General features: G+C 36.4%; 1 protein-coding gene across 2 annotated transcripts in view; it reads right to left on the minus strand.

Annotated features, from left to right (window-relative positions):
- Positions 1 to 18773, minus strand: part of LOC107092411 (adenylate cyclase type 1-like) — a 55131-nt gene extending 36358 nt beyond the window's left edge. For both annotated transcript variants that reach the window (XM_015386891.1, XM_015386890.1), the window contains exons 1-4: positions 18165 to 18773; positions 13987 to 14136; positions 13673 to 13791; positions 2152 to 2263 (exon numbers count right to left, since the gene is read on the minus strand). In XM_015386891.1, the coding sequence (XP_015242377.1) occupies positions 2152 to 2263; positions 13673 to 13791; positions 13987 to 14136; positions 18165 to 18773 (990 nt within the window). The remainder of the gene's footprint in view (positions 1 to 2151; positions 2264 to 13672; positions 13792 to 13986; positions 14137 to 18164) is intronic.
- Positions 18774 to 19942: the final 1169 nt, after the last annotated feature.

Here is a 19942-nt window from a genome sequence, read left to right on the forward strand (position 1 = left end):
CACGCTGTTGATAGATCAGTTTGTACATTTTTTAGCGTGCGCAGTGAAATAGCTCACGTTTTTATACACGCAAACCTTTGATAGATCCGGCCCTAAGAGTTTTCATCGAATACTCCATGGGGCTGTGGAAAACCACACTTAAGGCCAACTTCAAGCAAAATGCAAAATCTCTTTCAAATCAAATGTGAAAATAATATATCAAGCTGATATAAAAGTGAGAATATGTAAACTAGTTCATTTCTCTAAAATTCGTAAATTTCTATTATATATCAAGCTATAAAAACAACTAAATTAAAATAAGTTACAACTAAACGTTATAACAGTTTACATTTCCTTAAACTTAATACATTTTCGTCTGACAAGAATGTGGGCGCTGAATTGCTTCATCACATGAGAAGCATGGAAATGCCACACTTAGACTAAAAGGGAAATTCATGCATGGTGTTTTTTAGTCCTAATTAGTTAAGAGCTGGCAAAAACAACATTAGAATGTGAAGAGGTGTCAATAATGAACCTGCACCCCATGTGGTAAGAAAACAAGTAAGTCTAAACACAAGCTAATGAGTCCTTCTGTTTTACTTTTCTAACCTGCAAATGTTACTTTGGAGGGAAAAATTGCTTAGACATTTTTTTGTCTTTTCTCCACATGCTTAGAGGGGAACTTTTTATATATCCTGACAATTTTTATTAAGATTTCAAAAAATAAGATGCGTCTTTTTTTTTTATCAAACGTTGTTTACAAGAGGAGTGATGCTTCTGTTGGACACAAGGCTGATTCTCAGATAAAGCTTTGCAAAAATTCATTAATGTTAAAAAATTCTGATACTGTGGAAAAGAAGATACTTGGTTTTCTACATAACTGCAACTACAGGAGAACACTGTGTTCCTGGCATGTTTCCCATACAGCTTGACAAGTCCAAAGATTGGACAGGTGGTGTGGGGATGGTGTTGGAATGGTACGATGAGATGATGCCCAGTGGCCATGTGGCATCGCCCGCTCTTCATATGGGACGAAAGGGAGCCTACATGCCCATAGTGACCACGGCAATGAGTCAGTGGCATTGCCACTTCCTGCAAAAGTGCATGAGAATGAATGTGGCTTTGGGTCAGGGCGAGTTGAATAACTGGGAACAAGCCTTTCAGGGTACTATGACACTCTGAGATTGCAGCCAAGTGCAGAATAAAGCCATTTATTCAGATGTGGAGTTTGTAGTATCAATACAGATGAATAAGGTCCAAAGTGTGCGAAACCTAAATATAAATTTAGATTTGAGTACGGAAAACAGCTGCATGCAGAAATCAAAACAAAGTAAATAAAGTTCTTTTCATGAGATTACAAGAAACAACAGCAACATATGTGAAACAGTTCACAAGTGAATGCCTTCCTTTTTAAAAAAAAAAAAAAAAAAAAATTCCTAAATCTGTACACAAAGAAGCTAAAAATAGAGGCTCCCACAAGCCAAAGGAAACCCTTCTGTAAAAGCAAAAAAAGGTTATTTGCAATCCTGCAGACTATTGGATTTGACAATTCCATGTGTGCTGCAGGTTATGGAAAGACATGGATGCTATCTTAACCTTATTTTCACATCTCATAAAATAGAGAAAAAAATCACAGAACCACAGTTCTTTTTTATGCACAGTTCTACAGTAGAAAGCAAGTGTATAAGATTAAGAAAGTGATAAAAAAAAAAGTCAAGTAAGTTATCAGCCCTGACCAATTACCTGCAGACGGAAACGCAAACAGATGGGTAAAAAAAAATCTGTGGACATCTTTTCCACATCCAAAGCTAGAGCAACTGGAGATGAGCACAACTCATCTTCCCTGCAGCCCCTTCCATTCAGTTCATTCACACAAGAGAGGAGCCGAGGTTTAGCCGTGGGTAAATCTGGCTGAGATTAAAGAGGTCTGTCAACTCTTCTCAAATGAAGCACTGGATAATCATATTAAGCATTATATGGGCTTCCAATATTCACTGTGACATCACGCTAAGCTACAATGTGCCCATAGCCAGTGGCCAAAGAGATCCACAAGCATGTCCACGTACACACACTGCTGTGTCAGAATTTGGACAAGGCACTCTTTGCACATTTCAGTGCCAACAGTGGCTATAATTGAGGGAATATGGCTTCAAGGAAGAGAGATGGACTCACCGTGGCAAGCTCATCAAACTTTCCAAACAGCTCATTTAGCAGCTTAACCAGCTCCTGAGCTGTGCACTGAGACGCCAGGCTGGTGAAACCAACTATATCTGCAAATAGAATGCTGCAACAGAGAAACAGAAGAACAATTCAAGTCAGTGCTGGTTAAATATAGTAACATGGTAGTGTTTTTATAAGAATGAAACACCGTTCTTGTAAAAAATGTACAAAATCTTTATGTATATGTATATCAACAAAAAAGTGACACCAACGTCCATATGTACTGTATAAAGCGACAGAAAGGAGACAGAAAGAATCTGTTCTATTCTTCAATTGACTAGCAAAGCATGCAGTCAAGCAGAGCAAATTAAAAAAAGCAGCAGGAGCATCTCAGGGGGATTTCAGACATGGCCTGTAGGAGCTGCAGAGGAGTCCTTCTAAGACATCATGCATCTAAAGGGGCTGCAACTCTCTGCAAGAGAACTTCACTTTCATAGTTAGCTGGCTGCATACAGGACTAAGGCTACCCGAGCAAATAGTTAATCAAAAAAATATTTGGAATTTAATCTACATGCATGTTATGTCAATTTAAGATAGCAGCTCCTTTTTTTTTTATCAAATTGCCTTCTGTTTGTACCATTGAACAGAGATATAATAGTTTATGTTTTATGTTATGATGCAAAGACCTGCGCATTTTATCATTACCATGAGTCTTTTTAAAGTCTGTATTTCATACTAAAATGGAATACAAATAGCATATGTAGGTTGCAGTAGTTCCCAAGAATAAAACCAACTGTTTGCATGACTTGGTTAAGTACTTGAGTGTACTAATTAATCCAAAGCCTATGAAAAAAAACACACAAAAATAACTGCAAAATCTAAATAGCCAGGTGTCAAAATAAGGTCAGTGAGGAGTTTCAAGCTGTAAAATCACATGTATCAAATGAAGGCATTTATAATCATTTAAACATGTGTGCAATTTGATTTAAATTTGCATAAATCACCCTTGTCAGATTTAAAGTTATATCCCAAATTTAAAATAACAGTGGTCATGGTGACCTGACCTACAACTGTTGTTTTGCAGCATGCCTCTGTAATAGAAGTTCCAAGTTTTTTTCATTATTTATTGTCACCTTCAAACAAGCTTTTACAGTGGATACATCAACCGCCTTGGAACATGTGTTTTTTTTTGTGCTGGCAGGCAACACATCCTTTTGGCTCATCTATGAACACCCTATTGTATTCTGAGCACGCACCCAGAAGAAAGACAGGTGGAAAATAAGACTTTGTCACATGGCTTCCCATGGCTTTCACTATAGTCACCCCATAGTGAAAAAGTAGGCAAGGCATAAACTTGCAAATCTTAATGAAAATAACATGGTAGGTTTTCTGATATTTACTAAGATACAATTTTATGCTATAAGAAACTTAAAAAACGGGAAATGGAAACAGTTCTGAACCCTTTGACCCAATAACTAAAAGATCACTTGATAACAACAGTATCTCCACATTTACTGACTGAAAAAGTCCATTCTACTGTCATAATAAAGTAACATTGACTGATAGGTCTGCCTCACTTTATGTTTGTATCTAAACTTAAAGTTGATTACATATAGCTAAGGTGGAAAGGCAAAGGTGAGAAAGAACAAAACCTGCAGCACAGGTCAGGCATCATGAGTCTAGTGCGTTTTTTGTTGTTGTTGTTGTTGTTTTGGGAAAAAAAGGGACTACATTTGGTCATTTGCTCTTAAAAATCCAAAATATCAAAAGCAATCAGAAACTAAAATGGATTACTCTACAATGACAACCAAGTTTGTCATGGGTAAAGATTTATGTGAATTTATGGTTTTTATTTTGGAACATGAATTTAAACTCCATTTTATGGAGAATTACAAATGAGCCCTAAGTTATTTATATCACATGTTCTACCAACATGTTTCTTCTGGCTGGAAGTAATTAAGCTGTTATCCCAGCCAATCCTAACTTCAGACTAACAGAGAATCTGCTGGGGCAGCTAAGGATTAGGATAATTGCATAGCGCCCTTCCAGTGTCCAACACCTGGAGCTCATCAGCAAAGTGGTCAAAAATGCCATTGGAAACAGGCAACAAGGAGAATAGTTTAAGGTTACTCAAATATTTTTTTGTTTGTTTGTTTGTTTGTTTATGATTGAGTATGAATAATGTTTTGACATATTTTGTTTAGGTTTAATACTACTTACACAATGTGCTGTCTTTTTTAATCTTTTTTTTTTTTTTTTTTGGTTTATTAAAAACTTTTTTAAATACTCAAATCCCAGGAGTATGAATAATTTATGGCTTAACTACCAATGCTAAATTATTCCCACTATTGCTGTAAAAGCTTAAAACAATTTATGAATGGATTCTTAGATTTATGAACAAAACGTGTCAAATTATGTTAATGTTATTCTCCTGAAGCAGTTGCTGTAAGATACATCAATTGCTACAGCTTTATCTGAAATCCACTGAGAATATCTAATAAGTAAAGATGCAGTAAGTCACCTCTGACTTTATTGAAAAAACAAACCTACCTCAGCAGGTAAGTCAGATAAAGTTGTAAAAGCTTCTTAGCTAACATGCTGGTAACAGATTTTACATTTATCCTATTTTACTACATTTTATGAAAATACATTTCAAAGCAAATTTCTACAAAGAAACAAAACCCGACCTGTTCTCAGAATCAATAGAGATCAGCTTTACTTCTGCATATATTAAATGTTAGAACAGATGGAGTCAAACTTGCTCCTTAGCCCAAGGACTGTAAAGCTCTTGTTTATTCCTTGTGTTGTGTAATAAAGCAGAGGAGAATGTTTCTGAAGAACCGGGCATGAGTGCTGTGTGCTAGTTGATAGTGTGAAAGGAATTAGTCATAAAACTGTCCCAAACAACTTACACATCTACAGCTCTTGTGCTCACGGCCGACTGTTACCTTCATGTGGGCTTGAGATTTCACAGCATGACAGAGTGCTGGATCTCTGAGAAAGAGCTGCTAAATGTCACTTTGTTGTCTCACAGATGTCACCATAATGAGGTGCAGTGGATTCAGTTTGAGGTAAAGAGTTTAACCAATAACAATCTGTGGCTATTGAAATTGTGGTGCATTAACTCCTTATTTTTTTAAGTGCTAAGAAAAACTGCCCCCAAACCTAATAATTGCTTGTACCACAATACTAGCCTATTAAATATTATGGGGGTGCGGACAAGTGCAAGACCAGTTCAAAAATATTTTTACATATTTTTTTTGCCCCAAAACATCTTATTGTCCTTGAGTTTATGGTTGAAAACTGATGGACATTATTGTTCAGGATCATTCTTAGAAAATGATGGTATATAGTAAAATAAAACAGTAAAATATGGTTCAGTCAACTACAGCAAATTGACAATGTCATGCAGTGGTAAAATGAACTCAGTCTAGATGATGTTTGTTTTCTTAAATAATGAGTACGTTTTAGACCAGTTGTAAAGTGGCTCAAACTGTCCAAAAAAAGTATCCTTGCATTACACCATTCTGCAGAATATTTTGTTAAAACTCTTAGGAATTCGGAAAGGATCTTCTTGGTACTTTTTGGTCAGCAAAAGCTTTCCACTTAAAATGTCTCGATATCTGTGTTCTGTGGGCCTGGATGAAATGAACTTTGTGCCATATTGGTTGATATAGCACCTTTACCAAAAAGAATAAAATCATAATTTGGAAATTGCTTTTTTGCATTTATTCAGGTTATCTTTTTCTGACATTTACATTTGATTGATGATCTGCAATATATGTTCTAACAAAAACAATTCCAACCAAAATCTTTGAGTGGTAAATAATTATCTTAACACTGCTAAAAGCAGGTTAAACAGCCCTTGAATAGCATACTCAAAAAAGTCACTTTAGTATTTTCCTGAAGAGAATCACATGTAAAGTAACTATAAAAGACTTCTCCAGAAAGGCCTAAAGACTGTACTTACTGCCAGTATTGAAAAATAGACATCATGTATGGATTAAAACAAGTTTGCCGGTCATTAAGTGTTGAATAAAATACAAAATGCAACAAGTACGAGAAAATAAACTTCAGGGAATTCAGAAAAAGTCTATTCTCATACACCGTAAAAAATCCCTTTGATATGATTCAGAGAATAAGGTTATGATTAATTTTTTGTTTTGATTTCTATTTCTGAAAAAAGCAAACAGCTTCTACATTAAGTGCACTTAATGTACTGTATTTAAGATGCAGCAGAAAAAATAAACAAAGTGATTATACTAAAAAATCAAATTACACAGTGTTTGATTCTGAAAGAGATATATCTATCCAAATCATCCTCCTACACATCACATGTTCATTGGTTTAAATATGAACTTAATCCAGTATTATTATAAAATCTTCATATATCGTGTATGTGTATAGGGTAAGTGCAGTAGGTGTATTTAAAAGAGAATTGCCATATCAAATAAATCAAATCAGTATATAAAATATCATAACTTCTTGGACTTTTTATCAGATAAATTTGTTCCATACTGTATTATGCTGCAAATTTATATTCAATAATGCAGACTAGCTTTATGTATTATGCATTCCTACTGAGGAAAGGGAGACTAAAATCGATTAGTGGTAAAAAAAAGTAAGAATAAGCCCTCAAAATAATTGCTTCTTAGATCCAAAGCTTGTTGATCATATTTACTTTATATATACAGTTGGATATTGTAGATTAGTGGGAATGCTCCTGAAGGGATTTAGTTCATACAGTATTTTCTAAACAGGAAATAGTTCACTTGTAAGTCAGTGTTTTTTTACAGATCCAATTGATTCACTTTAGCAATTTTTTTAGACGCAAGGTCACTGAAATGCACAAAATGTCCTGCTTATTCGGGAAAAGGCGGAAGTTTCAGCATTAAGGAAGGATCATCAGAGATAAATACATTTAAACTAGAACTTGAAAGGAATCAGAAAATGTGCCTGTTTGCTATGTTCTATGTTTCTCCTATTGATTACCAGCCATAAATCCAGCCTTGAAAGAATGTGAATAACTTAAATTTTCAGTGCAATGAGATTATTTAATAACATGGAATATACACTCACCGGCCACTTTATTAGGTACACCTTGCTAGTGTCTGGTTGGACCCCCTATAGTGGCAGCCATTCAATATGGCCTTACCCAGTCAAACATCAGCTGAATAGCAGCCCACTTCCTTGCAACTCCCAGCAGAATCCCTTCCAAATTTCAAACACTGAAGTGAACCCCTCCTTTTCCTGGGCGTGCATATTTGTTTACTCTGTCTCCACCCTTTCACTTAATTACAGGGAGACTGCGCTTCTCTTTGGACAAGAAACCATCTCAGACTGGTTTCTTGAAACCAGTCTGAGATGGTTCCAGCTTTATGACATGGCGCATTATCCTGCTGAAAGTAGCCATCAGAAGTTGGGTACATTGTGGTCATACAGGGATGGACATAGTCAGCAACAATGTAGTGCAATGAGCATAGGTGTATTTTTCCGTTATGAGATCATTAAAGTCCTATCTTATCTTATCGCTTAATACTCAGGTAAGCTATGGAATCTACACTATGCTCAACTACTACTAAGGGGCCCAAAGTGTGCAAGAAAATATTCCCCACACCATTATACCACCACCAGCAGCCTGATGGATCAATGCGTTCATGTTACTGATGCCAAATTGTGATCCTAAATGCAGCAGCAGAAATCAAGACTCCTGGCAACATTTTTTCAATCTTATATTGTACAGTTTCTTGTTCTTAGCTGACTGGCGTGGGCGGGTGTGGTCTTCTGCTGCTGTAGCCCATCTGCCTGAAGGTTTAATGTGTTGTGAGTTCAGAGATGCTCTTCTGCATACCTTGGTTGTAAAAAGTGGTTAATTAAGTTACCATTGTTTTTCTATCAGCTCAAACCAGTCTGGCCATTCTTCTCTGACCTCTGTCATCAACAAGGCATTTGCACTCATAACTGCCATCCCTGGATATTTTTATCTCTTTATGATGCCTTCAACCAACCCGTTTAGCACCAAGAATTACAGTAAGCCATGATTAAAGTCACTTAAGTCAGCTTTCTTCCCCTTTCTGATGTCCAGTTTTAACTGCAGTAAATCATCTTGATCATGTCCGCATGTCTAAATGCATTGATTTGCGTTAAGACTGGTATACCTAATAAAAAGGAAAAACAGAAGACTAAACAGAAAATACAAGGTTAAATGAGTAACGTGTGATTTCCTCAAACTGTTTGGGTGTTGGTTTCTTTTTCCTTTGTATGGATACAAAATGTCATTGTTGATTATTATGTTCTAATCAATCTTTCAATATTAGTTCATTTATTTGTGCCTATTTGCTTGTTTTTCTATATTCTCTTCCCTGTAGATTTGGGGGTTTTATTTTCCTTACATCTCTGATTATCTTCTTATCTTGTTGGTTGTTTTTTGATTTAGTTTAAACGTGTGTTCAAATTTTGTTCTTGCAGGAAATTAGTTCAGAGAAGGAATCATGTTTTCACATGAGAAAAAACAATTATTTGGCCTTTCTTTTTCCATCAGAAATATACATTTTTAGAGAGTTGCAAACAGTTTTGATAGTCACTACATATGTGAGCTTTACATCGTTATCTGGTTTTGCTGGAGGTTTCTTTCTGTTAAAAGGGTGTTTTCCTCTCCACTGACACTTCAAGCATGCTTGGTGTGAGAGATTGCTGAAGAGTCAATAAGTCGATGCAATCAACTGGTTTTCCGTTGATAGAAAACTTTAAATCAATTTCACTGTATTATCTGGTTGAATTGTCTCTGTAAAGTGAGTTGAAATGAGGTGTTGTGAGGTGGCGCTATATAAAAAAACTAAAATTAAATTAATTGAATTGTTAGGTTCAAATTCTGGAGAGAAGCATACTGCTGTCTCAGGATGCCTTTTCCTAGAAGGTTCAAAACTCATTTAGTACTATTTCCAGCAGGGGGTTTAACAGACACATAGTTAGTTTGCTTGGCCGCTCCTTGTGTAATGTAGATTGTTTTACGTTATTGATTGAAATGAAAGGGACATAATAAGAACTAATATGAGACCAAAATAATAGTAAAGTAGGGCAATTTTGCAATTTTATGTGCTGCAGAAGTAAGTAGGGATTTAACTCTTGAAGGTACACAGTTCTGAATGATGGTTTGAATGATTTACAATTGATTAATATAAACCACAAAATAGTTCACCTCTGACATCTGGATCGTCAAAAGTAAAGAGAATTATCTACGGCCACAGTGGGGGTGATATTTTTTTTTACTACATTAACCTCGAATTACTAACAGCATCAACCAGAACATTATACCTGTTATCATCTGACAATCTGTACCTCTGTCAAAACCTCACACATTGACACACACCAAAAATCACTCACTTCCTCTCCAGTGGCACTTATTTGAAGACTTATTTGCCCAATTATGCAAATGTGTTCTTTTCCGCTCCGGAAGGCATTTCTGTTGCTAGTTTGGCAAATGTGATGTCAATTTAATCCCAAAGTTTAAGATACGAGGGAGCAGGCTTTAGGGTTAGTGGACAGGCCCCTCTGGAGATAAAGTGTGGGCAGTGGATGTGCTGACGGTAAATAAAAGTGCAATATGCTTACAACAAGATTTGACTATGTAATAATCGCTTTTTTGAGTGGGCTAGTGTGATTTATTAAAAGTCTAAAGAGAACACTCTGGCAGATTATTTATAATTGTTTGGATTTCATTTCATAGTAATCCCACTTAAAGCAGTTAATTGTTACTTGCCAATCTCTGTTTAAGTATTATTTTATACAAAATTATGAATGGTATAGTATGTTTTTGTTATTTAAGAGGATTCACAATGGCTTAGATCTGGTTCATAATGTATTAAGTAGAAGAATTAATTGGGCTAAATTACTACCGTAAAATGGGTAACAATGATGTGTAGCTTTGATGTAAACATATTTATTGTAAATCAAACGTAAACATTTATTTTAGGTGATTCTAAATTAAGGAATTCTTAATCAAGAATACTAAATACAATGTAATTTTTTTCTTAAAACAAAGAAGTAGGACAATGTTGAACTATTCTGATTATCTTATCATTTGTATTGGAATAAATGTAATTTGGTACAAGCCAGCGACTGAATATAATATAGCCTACACTATTTTGGATGGCTTTTAAACTGCAAGTTTATGTTAAAAAATAAGTATAGATTTATTTTGCTAATAAAATTTGAATTCCTTTTTAAACCCCTTTTCAAATTGCATTACATAAAAGAAGCATTCTTCAGACATTTTTACCACAAAAGTACAAAACTTTACATCTATTTTTCTTCATTAAAGGCCACCCAAAAACTGGTCTTGTCCTTTCTAACTCACCCTTTAAAGCTGGGCTCAAAGAAGTTAGAGGCCAAAAGCAATCATCAGAGCTCCGTCCATATTCAAACTCAATGTGCACCCAAAAGCACACACACGCAGACACCCATACACATACTGAGAGTGTTACGCAACAAGAATCTAGTCTCAATTGCATTTAATCCCCTGTAGCAACTTAATCCCAGGGCTAAGCAAACTCTTCTCGTCAAGCCTCCCTGCTGCTGTTCCAAGAGAGCAGAAGGAAGGACAGGAGAAGAGCTGAAGATAAGACAAGACAAAACAAGGAAATGCTGGAGCTGAAAGGGTAGATTTGACAATGAAGCCAGAGAAGCAGAGATAAAAAAGTGGAAGGGTTGAAAGGAAGTGCAGCTTCTAGCAATACATTTGTTTTTCCCCAAACACTGGTTTACTCTTTATCTGACAAAAGGTTAAAGGTCCAACACAACTGATAGAACAACAGAACCAGGAGAAAAAAGGGTTAGAAAGTCATAAAAGAAAGAGGTGGATTATAACAAAGAGCTGCACTGGACGTACATTAGAGATTATTTTATTTTATTTGACCCTAAGAAATTGCTGTGTTTATGTTTCCAGAGAACAACATGATTGTTTCTGTAGAATAACATCATTGCTTTATGGTGCACTAAATTGGTTATTTGCGTCCATCAGTTAGGGAGCCACAATATAACAATAAAAAAGAAGGAAATGATTTTTAATGGACTCTTTTCTGTCATGTGACTCATTAGATCATTTGCTGTAATGCTGTCATTTAAGTAGCTGCTCAAAGTGGGAGTCTTAACAAAAAAAATGTTTCTTAAATTTTTTGTTTGTTTTTTTAATATACATCAATGTACTACTCATAGATAAATGCTACAATTTGATGCTGAGTAGCAGTTTATTGTTTAAAATATTTAAACTGTTTAGTCCATTGATACATTAGGATAAGAACATCAAGCCAAGTTACAGGCTAGGACAAATCAATGAACAAGTCTACCTGGGTTTTTTGATTACTTACAGATCCTGAGAGTTGAGTCTAAGCTTTCTGGTGATGTCAAATATGTGGTAATAGAAAAAGAATTGAAGAAGATAATTATTATTTGAATGTTGGCTGTCTCCACAGTACTTTCGGGAGAAAACAGGGCTTCAAAGTTATGTTGAAATCACACTGGAAGGCGGCTGGGTGGTAACAAAAGATGTTAAAAATGCCAAATATATAACGTTTTAAACTTCCTGTATATTTTTAATAGTAAACGGACCAGTTGTAAAGGAAAAAAGAGCTTGCCAATGGTTCCTAGGTCCACAATGAATGTGTAATAACTGACACTTGATGAAACAAAAGCTATCTTGACTGTATACATAATATAATGAAATAATGATATGTTATTGCAGCTCTTTTTAATGTCTGTTTTTGTTTTATTTAGAGGACATTTTTATTACAGTATTTTATTGTTCAATTTAAAATAAAAAGAAATCAAACTAGTGTTCCAGGTTGCAGCAATTGATCACTCAAAAGGTAGGAAAATAACACTAAAAAGGCAACAAGAGTTGGATGCGGGAAAAATAGAAAGAAAACAAAGAGGGGTGAATGGAAAATGCCTTGGTGACGTGATCTTTAAACCCTGCAACTAGGGCTGTCAAGTAAACATGTAAATATGGTCTAACGCAAATTGCTTTAAATGCCATTGATTTCATGATATCAGAAAGATAGTTCGACCCTCTCTTCCTATTTTTCCACTTGGTGTTCAGATCAGCTGTGCCCATTGAAAGGCAATTATTTATTTAAAGAGAAACAGAATGCAGCAAAGCATTATTTCACAGCTGTATAGCTGTGGATTTAGAATTTATTATGTTTTTTTTTTTTTATGTGGATGATTGTTCTGCCCTTCCTTAGTTGCTGGTAGAGTGAATCCCAATGTGAAAACCTAGATTTTGGGATTTTGATAGAAATATGCTTTTGGAAGAAAAGTTTTTGTTTTTAGTTTAAGCAACCTGCTGAAAGGCTAAAAGCGAAAAAATTGTTGCCATAGCCCATTGTACTCAGAAAAACTTTACTAGGTCACCCTAGTATACTGCTTGAATGGTATCATTTCAAATACATTTCGGTGCAATCTCGAGGGGGATGAGCACACCTGGTAGCAGGTGAAGATGAAGTATCAAAACACTGTTCAAATGGGAAAGACTCATGCATCGTCTCATGGGGTATCTCCTCATTTTGATTCTGTCTTAAATTATACAGTAACTACTAACTAAGTGCCTGTTTGGCATAGTTGATTCTATAATGCTGTTATTACATATCAATGTGCTCTTCCGATATCAAGATCTATGAAATAGCAGTTAAATTAATCCCTTAAATGCTTTGAGGATGGATAAGTAGTGGATGTAACGGTGTACGTACTACATGTGTGATATAAATAATCCCAATTCATCATATTTTATTTACAGCTGTGACAGCTACATGTAGTAAAGTTGCTTTTGTTTTTACTGTACAGTCAGATTTGAGCTAATGGTCATCGCTACAGTCATTAGTTTGTCAGCTCTGTGCTGCAATGGTGCAAAGAAGCCTGCCTCCATAGATATGATACCCACTCCTACAGCACATGATAATAAATAGCAATTTCTAAGGCCATGCAAACATAAAGACTGATACTTTCAGTTCATATATGGTAAAAAATATCATACTTATATATAATATATTACATCTCTGTCAGTAAACCCTTCTAATTATTACACACTGGAGCTATAAATTCTCCTAAAGTCTCAGAGTTTCTCTTTGTAAGGTTGTCTATATTTTTAAATATACAGTAAGTTTAACTTTTCCTTTTCTAATGTTATATAAAAAAATTTCCTTCACCAAAATTTAAGGTGAAAATTAGTTGTCCCTTATCAGCGGGCTTGCTCATTTTAAATACTTTTGCACAGTCCTCAATGTTTCGTTTACCAGGCATCTCGGTAGAATTTCCGCTGATCCTCATTGAGGAGGGATCATAATGTCTTGAAAGTGTTTCCACTGTTTATGATGTACATTTCCCCATGAGGAGAAAGTACTCAATCTAAATTGAAATGACTGAAAGTGGCAACACTTGAGTCAAACTAAAAGAGAGAGGGAGAGAGAGAGATTTCTTTCCATTTGAACAGGAGCAAAGCTCTGCTGTAGAACAGTGATGCTGTATCATCCGGTCCTACCTGACATTGTCATGACGCTGGATGTAGATTTTGTGAAAGATCCTTTCAGGGGGCTTCAGGAAATCCTCTTTCATCTCCATAGCTACGTTTCTGGGCAACAGACTCATTAGCAGGCGCTCCTGAGTGCATGTGTGTATCAAAAAAAAGGGAGAGCAGGGAGAAATGAAACACTTTTCATTTATATGGAGCAATGCAGAAACATTATCACTGTGAAAAATGTGTTGCAAGAAATAAAAAAAAATGTTCTGGATGGAAATCTGAGAAATATGTGATATGCATATAACACATACATTTGATTTGGGCCCAGGTTTTACCTGTTTTTCATTCTCATCCTCCATTCGTAGTCGTTCTTCAATGCAGTTGCGAGCCTGCAGGAAGGCTTTTCTCTGGGCTCGCTCAGTCAGGATGCGAACAAACAGACCTGACAGGTTGACACTGGTGAACAGCACAGTGTTTGCAACCAGCTGGGAAAGAGGAAAAATACATCAAATAAATAACTGGTGAGGCAGAGCACTGAGTTGAAAAATAGATTAGGGGAAATTGATCTTGTTGGAAAGGTCCTAAAGATCTCGAAATTAGAAAATTAGTTTGCCACCAAACAACTTTGAAGGAACCCACAGCTTACTATATTGTATATATACTACATATACAGTAATCTGTATAAGAAAACATATTGAGGTTCTTTGGATTACCTTTTTCAAAAATGGTGATGTCTAATTGTGTTTGCCTGTTCACCAATTTATTGTATTTTATTATTTTTTTTTCACACTTAAATCTGTTAGGTCATCAAACAAATGTAATATAAAAGGATACAAAGTTATGTTGTCACATAAAGATTTTATTTATTAACTAAACAAAAAATAAAAACTTACCATTCAAACCTGGAATGTATGTAAAAATGTCAATGCCTTGTGAACCGATGAATTAACTTTAAAAAATGTATCTTCAATTAAACCTGTCAGGAAACATAGAATATTTTAAAAGATTCCCATTTTTATGTTCCTAATCTAATCTTTAGATCTCCTTACAGTAATTTGTATTATTTACTTATGTAGCTCCACCCCACCCCCCAATCAAACATGTCTTGATCTGGAAAACTCAGGGGAAAAAGTCAATGGCATCAATCACAAAATAATTAAATGCCAATGGTTAAAAATTGTGTTGGTATTATGATAGCATGGTGGAACTTTGCTTATTGACTAACATAAACACAAACTGTAAATGGCTGAATCCATGTTTGCCTGAACGAGAATCAGTTTATTGATATAGGCACAGGCAAGCTGTGTTCAAGAAGCAAAAAAGTGATTAAAAAACAAACAGGCAAATCTCTGAAAAAGGAAAAAAAAAAAAAAAGAGTAGAATAAATAGCTGAATAAAAACTTTAGACTGAACCGGCAAAAGCCTAGACCTGAGTTTATTTGAAACAATTGGAACTTCCGGGTAAAAAAAGGCATTTATTTTAAAAAAAGACAGGAAAATAATTCCTCAACAGTGATGTAAAACCTCCAACACTGGTTGCTTAAAAGCTGTTTAAGCAAACCATCTTAGATTTACTGGCCAAACACTTTTATCCACATAGGGTAAGTGAGGGGTTATAAGTCTCCCAACTTTATAAATGAAATTACCATTTGAAAATAGCTTTTTGAATTAATTAATCTTTCTCTGATGTCGAAATGTGTCTGATAATCTGAAACACAGAAAAAATTAAAGGAGGACAGGAGGCAGGAAAAAAAATTGATATTAATGTTTTTTTTTATAACAAATGATATCACACTTATGTTCACATTCAAAGAAACAGTATGTGAACTACAACTACTAAAAGGTAATTCTTCGTTTTCTGTATCCATGGCATTGAATCATTGGTGACCCCATGCTCTGATCAGCCATCACCGCAGTGGCTGCAGCAGTGTGACTCCTTTTAACCTTAGTGCTAGCTAATGCTTACTTTGTGGACAAATATACACACCTCTAAAGAGAGTACAACCATGCCTTCATTGTTGACAGTAATTAAGTGCCCAAGGAAATAAATCAAATGATTTATTCATGTATTTTTTCTTCCCTGTTGTGTTCTGCCTTTTTGCTGTCTTAATTTGGTAACAGCTTACATTATTGCAGCACTTATGATTTCAGTATGCATTTTCATAAATACTTAGGCAATACAATGGATGTAATGCACCTACTTTATCTAAAATGTACATTGATTTTGTTTTGCTGTGGTAAACCATATCCGCAACAATACAGTGAAAATTAACCATAAGGAAAAAGAGCTTTAACAAATCTCACTTGGCAAAAGCAAAACTGAAAGTTTTTTTTGTAATTTTCATTTTTATATACATTGGATATTTTGGTAACAAATGCTATTGGAAATAAAGAAATATATAGCTATATATAATTATCTAATATATAATGTATATCATGAAATCGTTGAGAGTGTGATACAATTTGGAACACAGAATGTGTTCTTGTTTAACATGATTTACAATGTGTCACATTTTTCTAAGGATGGTATTGAAACCTAAAGTTAAAATTAAGAAAATTATTTCAGGTCCAAACTCCTTTTAAGAATAAACGGATGCAGACTAGGCTTTCTTGATGGAAGAAGTATAAGCTAAATACTTGAGACCTGTTGTGGGTGGTTGCTTCTAACCTGGGACATACAGGCTCATGCCACACAGCTCATCTCTGAGCTTAATGGATTAGCTATCTGTGGTTGCACTGTGATCACCTTTACAGTGCTACGCAAGTATCTCCTACGTATTGTACTGAACCTCCCCCCAAACAACTTCATCTCAAAGTTATGCCCTTGTGGTATGATAGTGTGAATACCTGACAAAATCTCAGTTCTAAGCGCTCTATAAACAGCTTAATCCTGATTCTAAAAGTAGGGTGTAGGCTAAAATTATCTATTAACCATTAAAATGTTGTGGAAAATGTAGCTAATTCTCTTTTATGAAAATTGATTAAATGCTAAGATACATGGAGTTTGTTTCTAATCACTTTTCTTTTCTTTACAAAACCGAGATCTGGTCCAAGTGGTTCATGTCACTGACCCAGTAATTTGCCCTACTTTTTGTTTTGGAAGGGTGTCACTCAGTTTAAAGTTCCAAGCCAAGACCCTATGAGGCAGACACCTATGCTTGAGGAAGCATTTAGTGGTTTACAGACTGGTTTAATTCCGATTAATTTACTTTTAGAGCACATATAAAACATCTCAAGTTACACAAGTGTTGTACAGGGATTTCAAAAAGAAATGCAATCAGCATGATATAAAGCTAATAAAAGGAAACAGTGTTAAAAAACACAGAAGTAAAAAATATTAAATAAGAAGCAGTATTTCATACACAATCAGGGCAAAAGGTATGTCAAAAGAGATGTCCTTTGGTTTTAGGCTTGGACCTAAAACTTGCAAAACTCACCAGTTTGGCAATGTTGAAGATTCTGAATGGTTATTTTTGAAAACATCTTACTTTTAATAAACTGGACTGTAGTTACCCCACAAATGCCACTTTTTTTAACCCATCACTTGTCACTGTGCCTTTGTTCAAGTGGCTGAGTTAGCACTTTTTGGACACCAAAGACATATACTAGGGTTTTTGATATCCGTCTGATAATATAAGGTGACACCCCCAACCCCCATCCCCACAGGTCTGTGGCAAGTCTCTTGAAAAACTAAATCTATTATATGAGTCCTCACCTATTTCACTCTGAGCTTGAGTTATTACCTTTAACTTCAAAACTCAGATTTCCAATGATGAAACCTAGATGATCCAAATGGAACAAATCTGTTGAACTCAGATGAAGACAAAGTTACACTGGTTTGATATGAAAGAGGTCCTAACCAATTGTTTTCATATATGATTATTTTAATTTAGAGTATTTAGGAGTAGCGAAAGAAATAAATCGATCAGGGAACTTGGTCACTTATCCTTGTGGGAGTTTAAAACTTGCCATTTTTCTTGAACTTTTGCAGTGGTGCACTTTAAATTTGTTTACCTCTTTTCATGAAATGACTATGGCAGCAATTTGTTCTTAAAAGATAACTTTTATAACTTCTCAAAATAATAGTCACCCTCCTCTGTCAAACATGTCAGGGTGGTACATAAACCATGACATAACATGTCAGGTTATACAGTATTATGGTTTAATTTTTATAGGCCTTCTGTATACAGTAATGCATGTGCCCACATGCACTTACAATGCACAGAAATAGTTGATATATTTTGTATTTTTGTCATGTTTGCGTAAATGACAACTTGCTAATTATCAGCTATTCTTCTTTCCTTTAATTAAAACAAGGTAAGGTATTGCTGTGGCCTGTTTTTGGTCAGAGTTAGACAAAGCTTTAAAGCGTCTCCCTGCGGGGAGCTGTCCTTTGTGCTGAACTGGCATCCAAACTTTGCAGTCGGCGTTTAATACTATAGATGTTGCTGTATAGGTTTTACTAATTAAAAAAAGATGACAGGCTCATTATTCACAGCGCAGATGTACTCACCGTTCTCCATAGTTTCTGAGTTTTCACCGTAACAGAAGTGGCAGTCACAATTAGATGCGAGATGGACACCATGACTCCGAACACGATAGCTAGAAGCGTCCTCACAGGTAGCAGCGCGTAGGCGACGAAGGTGACCAGGATGAGTTGCCACACACCCTGCTCTGGGGACGTGGGGGGCTCCAGTCCCATCGCGCCCAGGGAAAAGGGGCAGCAGAGGAAGGAAAAAGTGAAGCTGAAGAGAAGCGTCAGGTTAACAATCTGCTGGAGCTGAGTCACTTGCAGGTACTTGACGTTCGTTACTATGAAGAGGGAGAGGAAGATGATACAGTGGATCGGATGGGACCCCTTGGATATGGTGAGGCTCGGGCCGGACAGAAGCTCCACCACGGTCAGCGTCGCTGAGGTGAAGATGAGGACCGCGAGGGCTTTAAGCGTGGACGTCTGCTCCAGTTTCAGGTTGTAGTTTTGGAAGAGGGACTCCAGCTCCTTGCAGTCGAACTCGTCCTCGCAGGCGATTGTGGTCAGGGGGACGCCCGGTGGACAGTGACTTCTTTTTCGCCTGGTTTTGACTTTCTGAAACGGCATTTCCTCCATGTTAGTGCCATTCATAAACTGAATACCTGCACAAGCCTCAGCTCGAACAGCAGATCCCACGCTGAGCCGCCAATGATGGAAGGAAGAAGAAAAAAACAGACGCGCACAGCAAGAAGCAGAGCGTCCCAAATAGCGCAGGCTGGACGGACGCGCACCAGACTATCCACAGGTTGGACTGTGTTGTCCAGAAGGTTTAACGGGAAATAAAATCTTCATTTCCTCTGCTGTGTATTAAGTCCTGCTGCAGAACGGATCTTTCAGCCTCCGTTTGGGCACCACACGAGGGACGACAGACACGACGTGTATTTCTGGATGGTTACAGCTTTTTTTTTTTTTTTTTTTTTTGCGGGGCTCTGATAGGATCACGCCTGCGCATTATAAGCTGAAGACAAGACACGTCTGAGCCACTCAGCGCACTGAGTCAAGACGGATTGAGTGGAGACAGTAGAACAGTACAAGCAATGCATCGTCTTCTTTAGGACATGTTTCTGTCATGTTACCCCTGCAAATCTATCATTTGAGTGATGCCATTTGTTTATTTAAATCAGCACACACGTGGTTAATTTGCTTAGAGCATACATAAAAAAAAAAAAATACATTCCATTCACAATAAGAACTCCCTTAAAAGCAGCACCGTTGTTGGCATTCCGAGGGAGGCGTGTCGCTCATTACCAGCTAAAGATTAATCACCCGGCATTGGCTGCCATCGTTGCGACCCGTCGATGCCATGGAGAGGGTGGAAGAAAGTGACAGATGGACGGCAGGTGCCAAAGTCCAGCACTCGACCATGCCACAGCGACTCCGCATGCCTTCTGTCCCTCTCCCCGCCCTCCACCCAAAAACTCTCACTGTCTGTGTCTCTTTGGCTCAGCTGTTTGTGTCCCAGCTTTCACTGATCCAGCACAGAATTGGAGTGAGGTTATAGAATGTGGCAGATAAACAAAAAGAGAGAGAGGGGGGGAATGGATGGGATGAAAAATAGAATCAAGGTCTGTGTGTGAGGGAGATTGAGACACAGAAAGATAGAGTAAGAGTTATTTTGGTAGTTGTTTAGTGTGTTTGTCTTTTTTTAATCCCCACTTCTCGTTTCCATTCATCAGATAGATAGATAGATAGATAGATAGATAGATAGATAGATAGATAGATAGATAGATAGATAGATAGATAGATAGATAGATAGATAG

This window comes from Cyprinodon variegatus, unplaced genomic scaffold (assembly GCF_000732505.1).
Source record: "Cyprinodon variegatus isolate N-32 unplaced genomic scaffold, C_variegatus-1.0 Scaffold380, whole genome shotgun sequence".
NCBI classification, from domain to species: domain Eukaryota; kingdom Metazoa; phylum Chordata; class Actinopteri; order Cyprinodontiformes; family Cyprinodontidae; genus Cyprinodon; species Cyprinodon variegatus.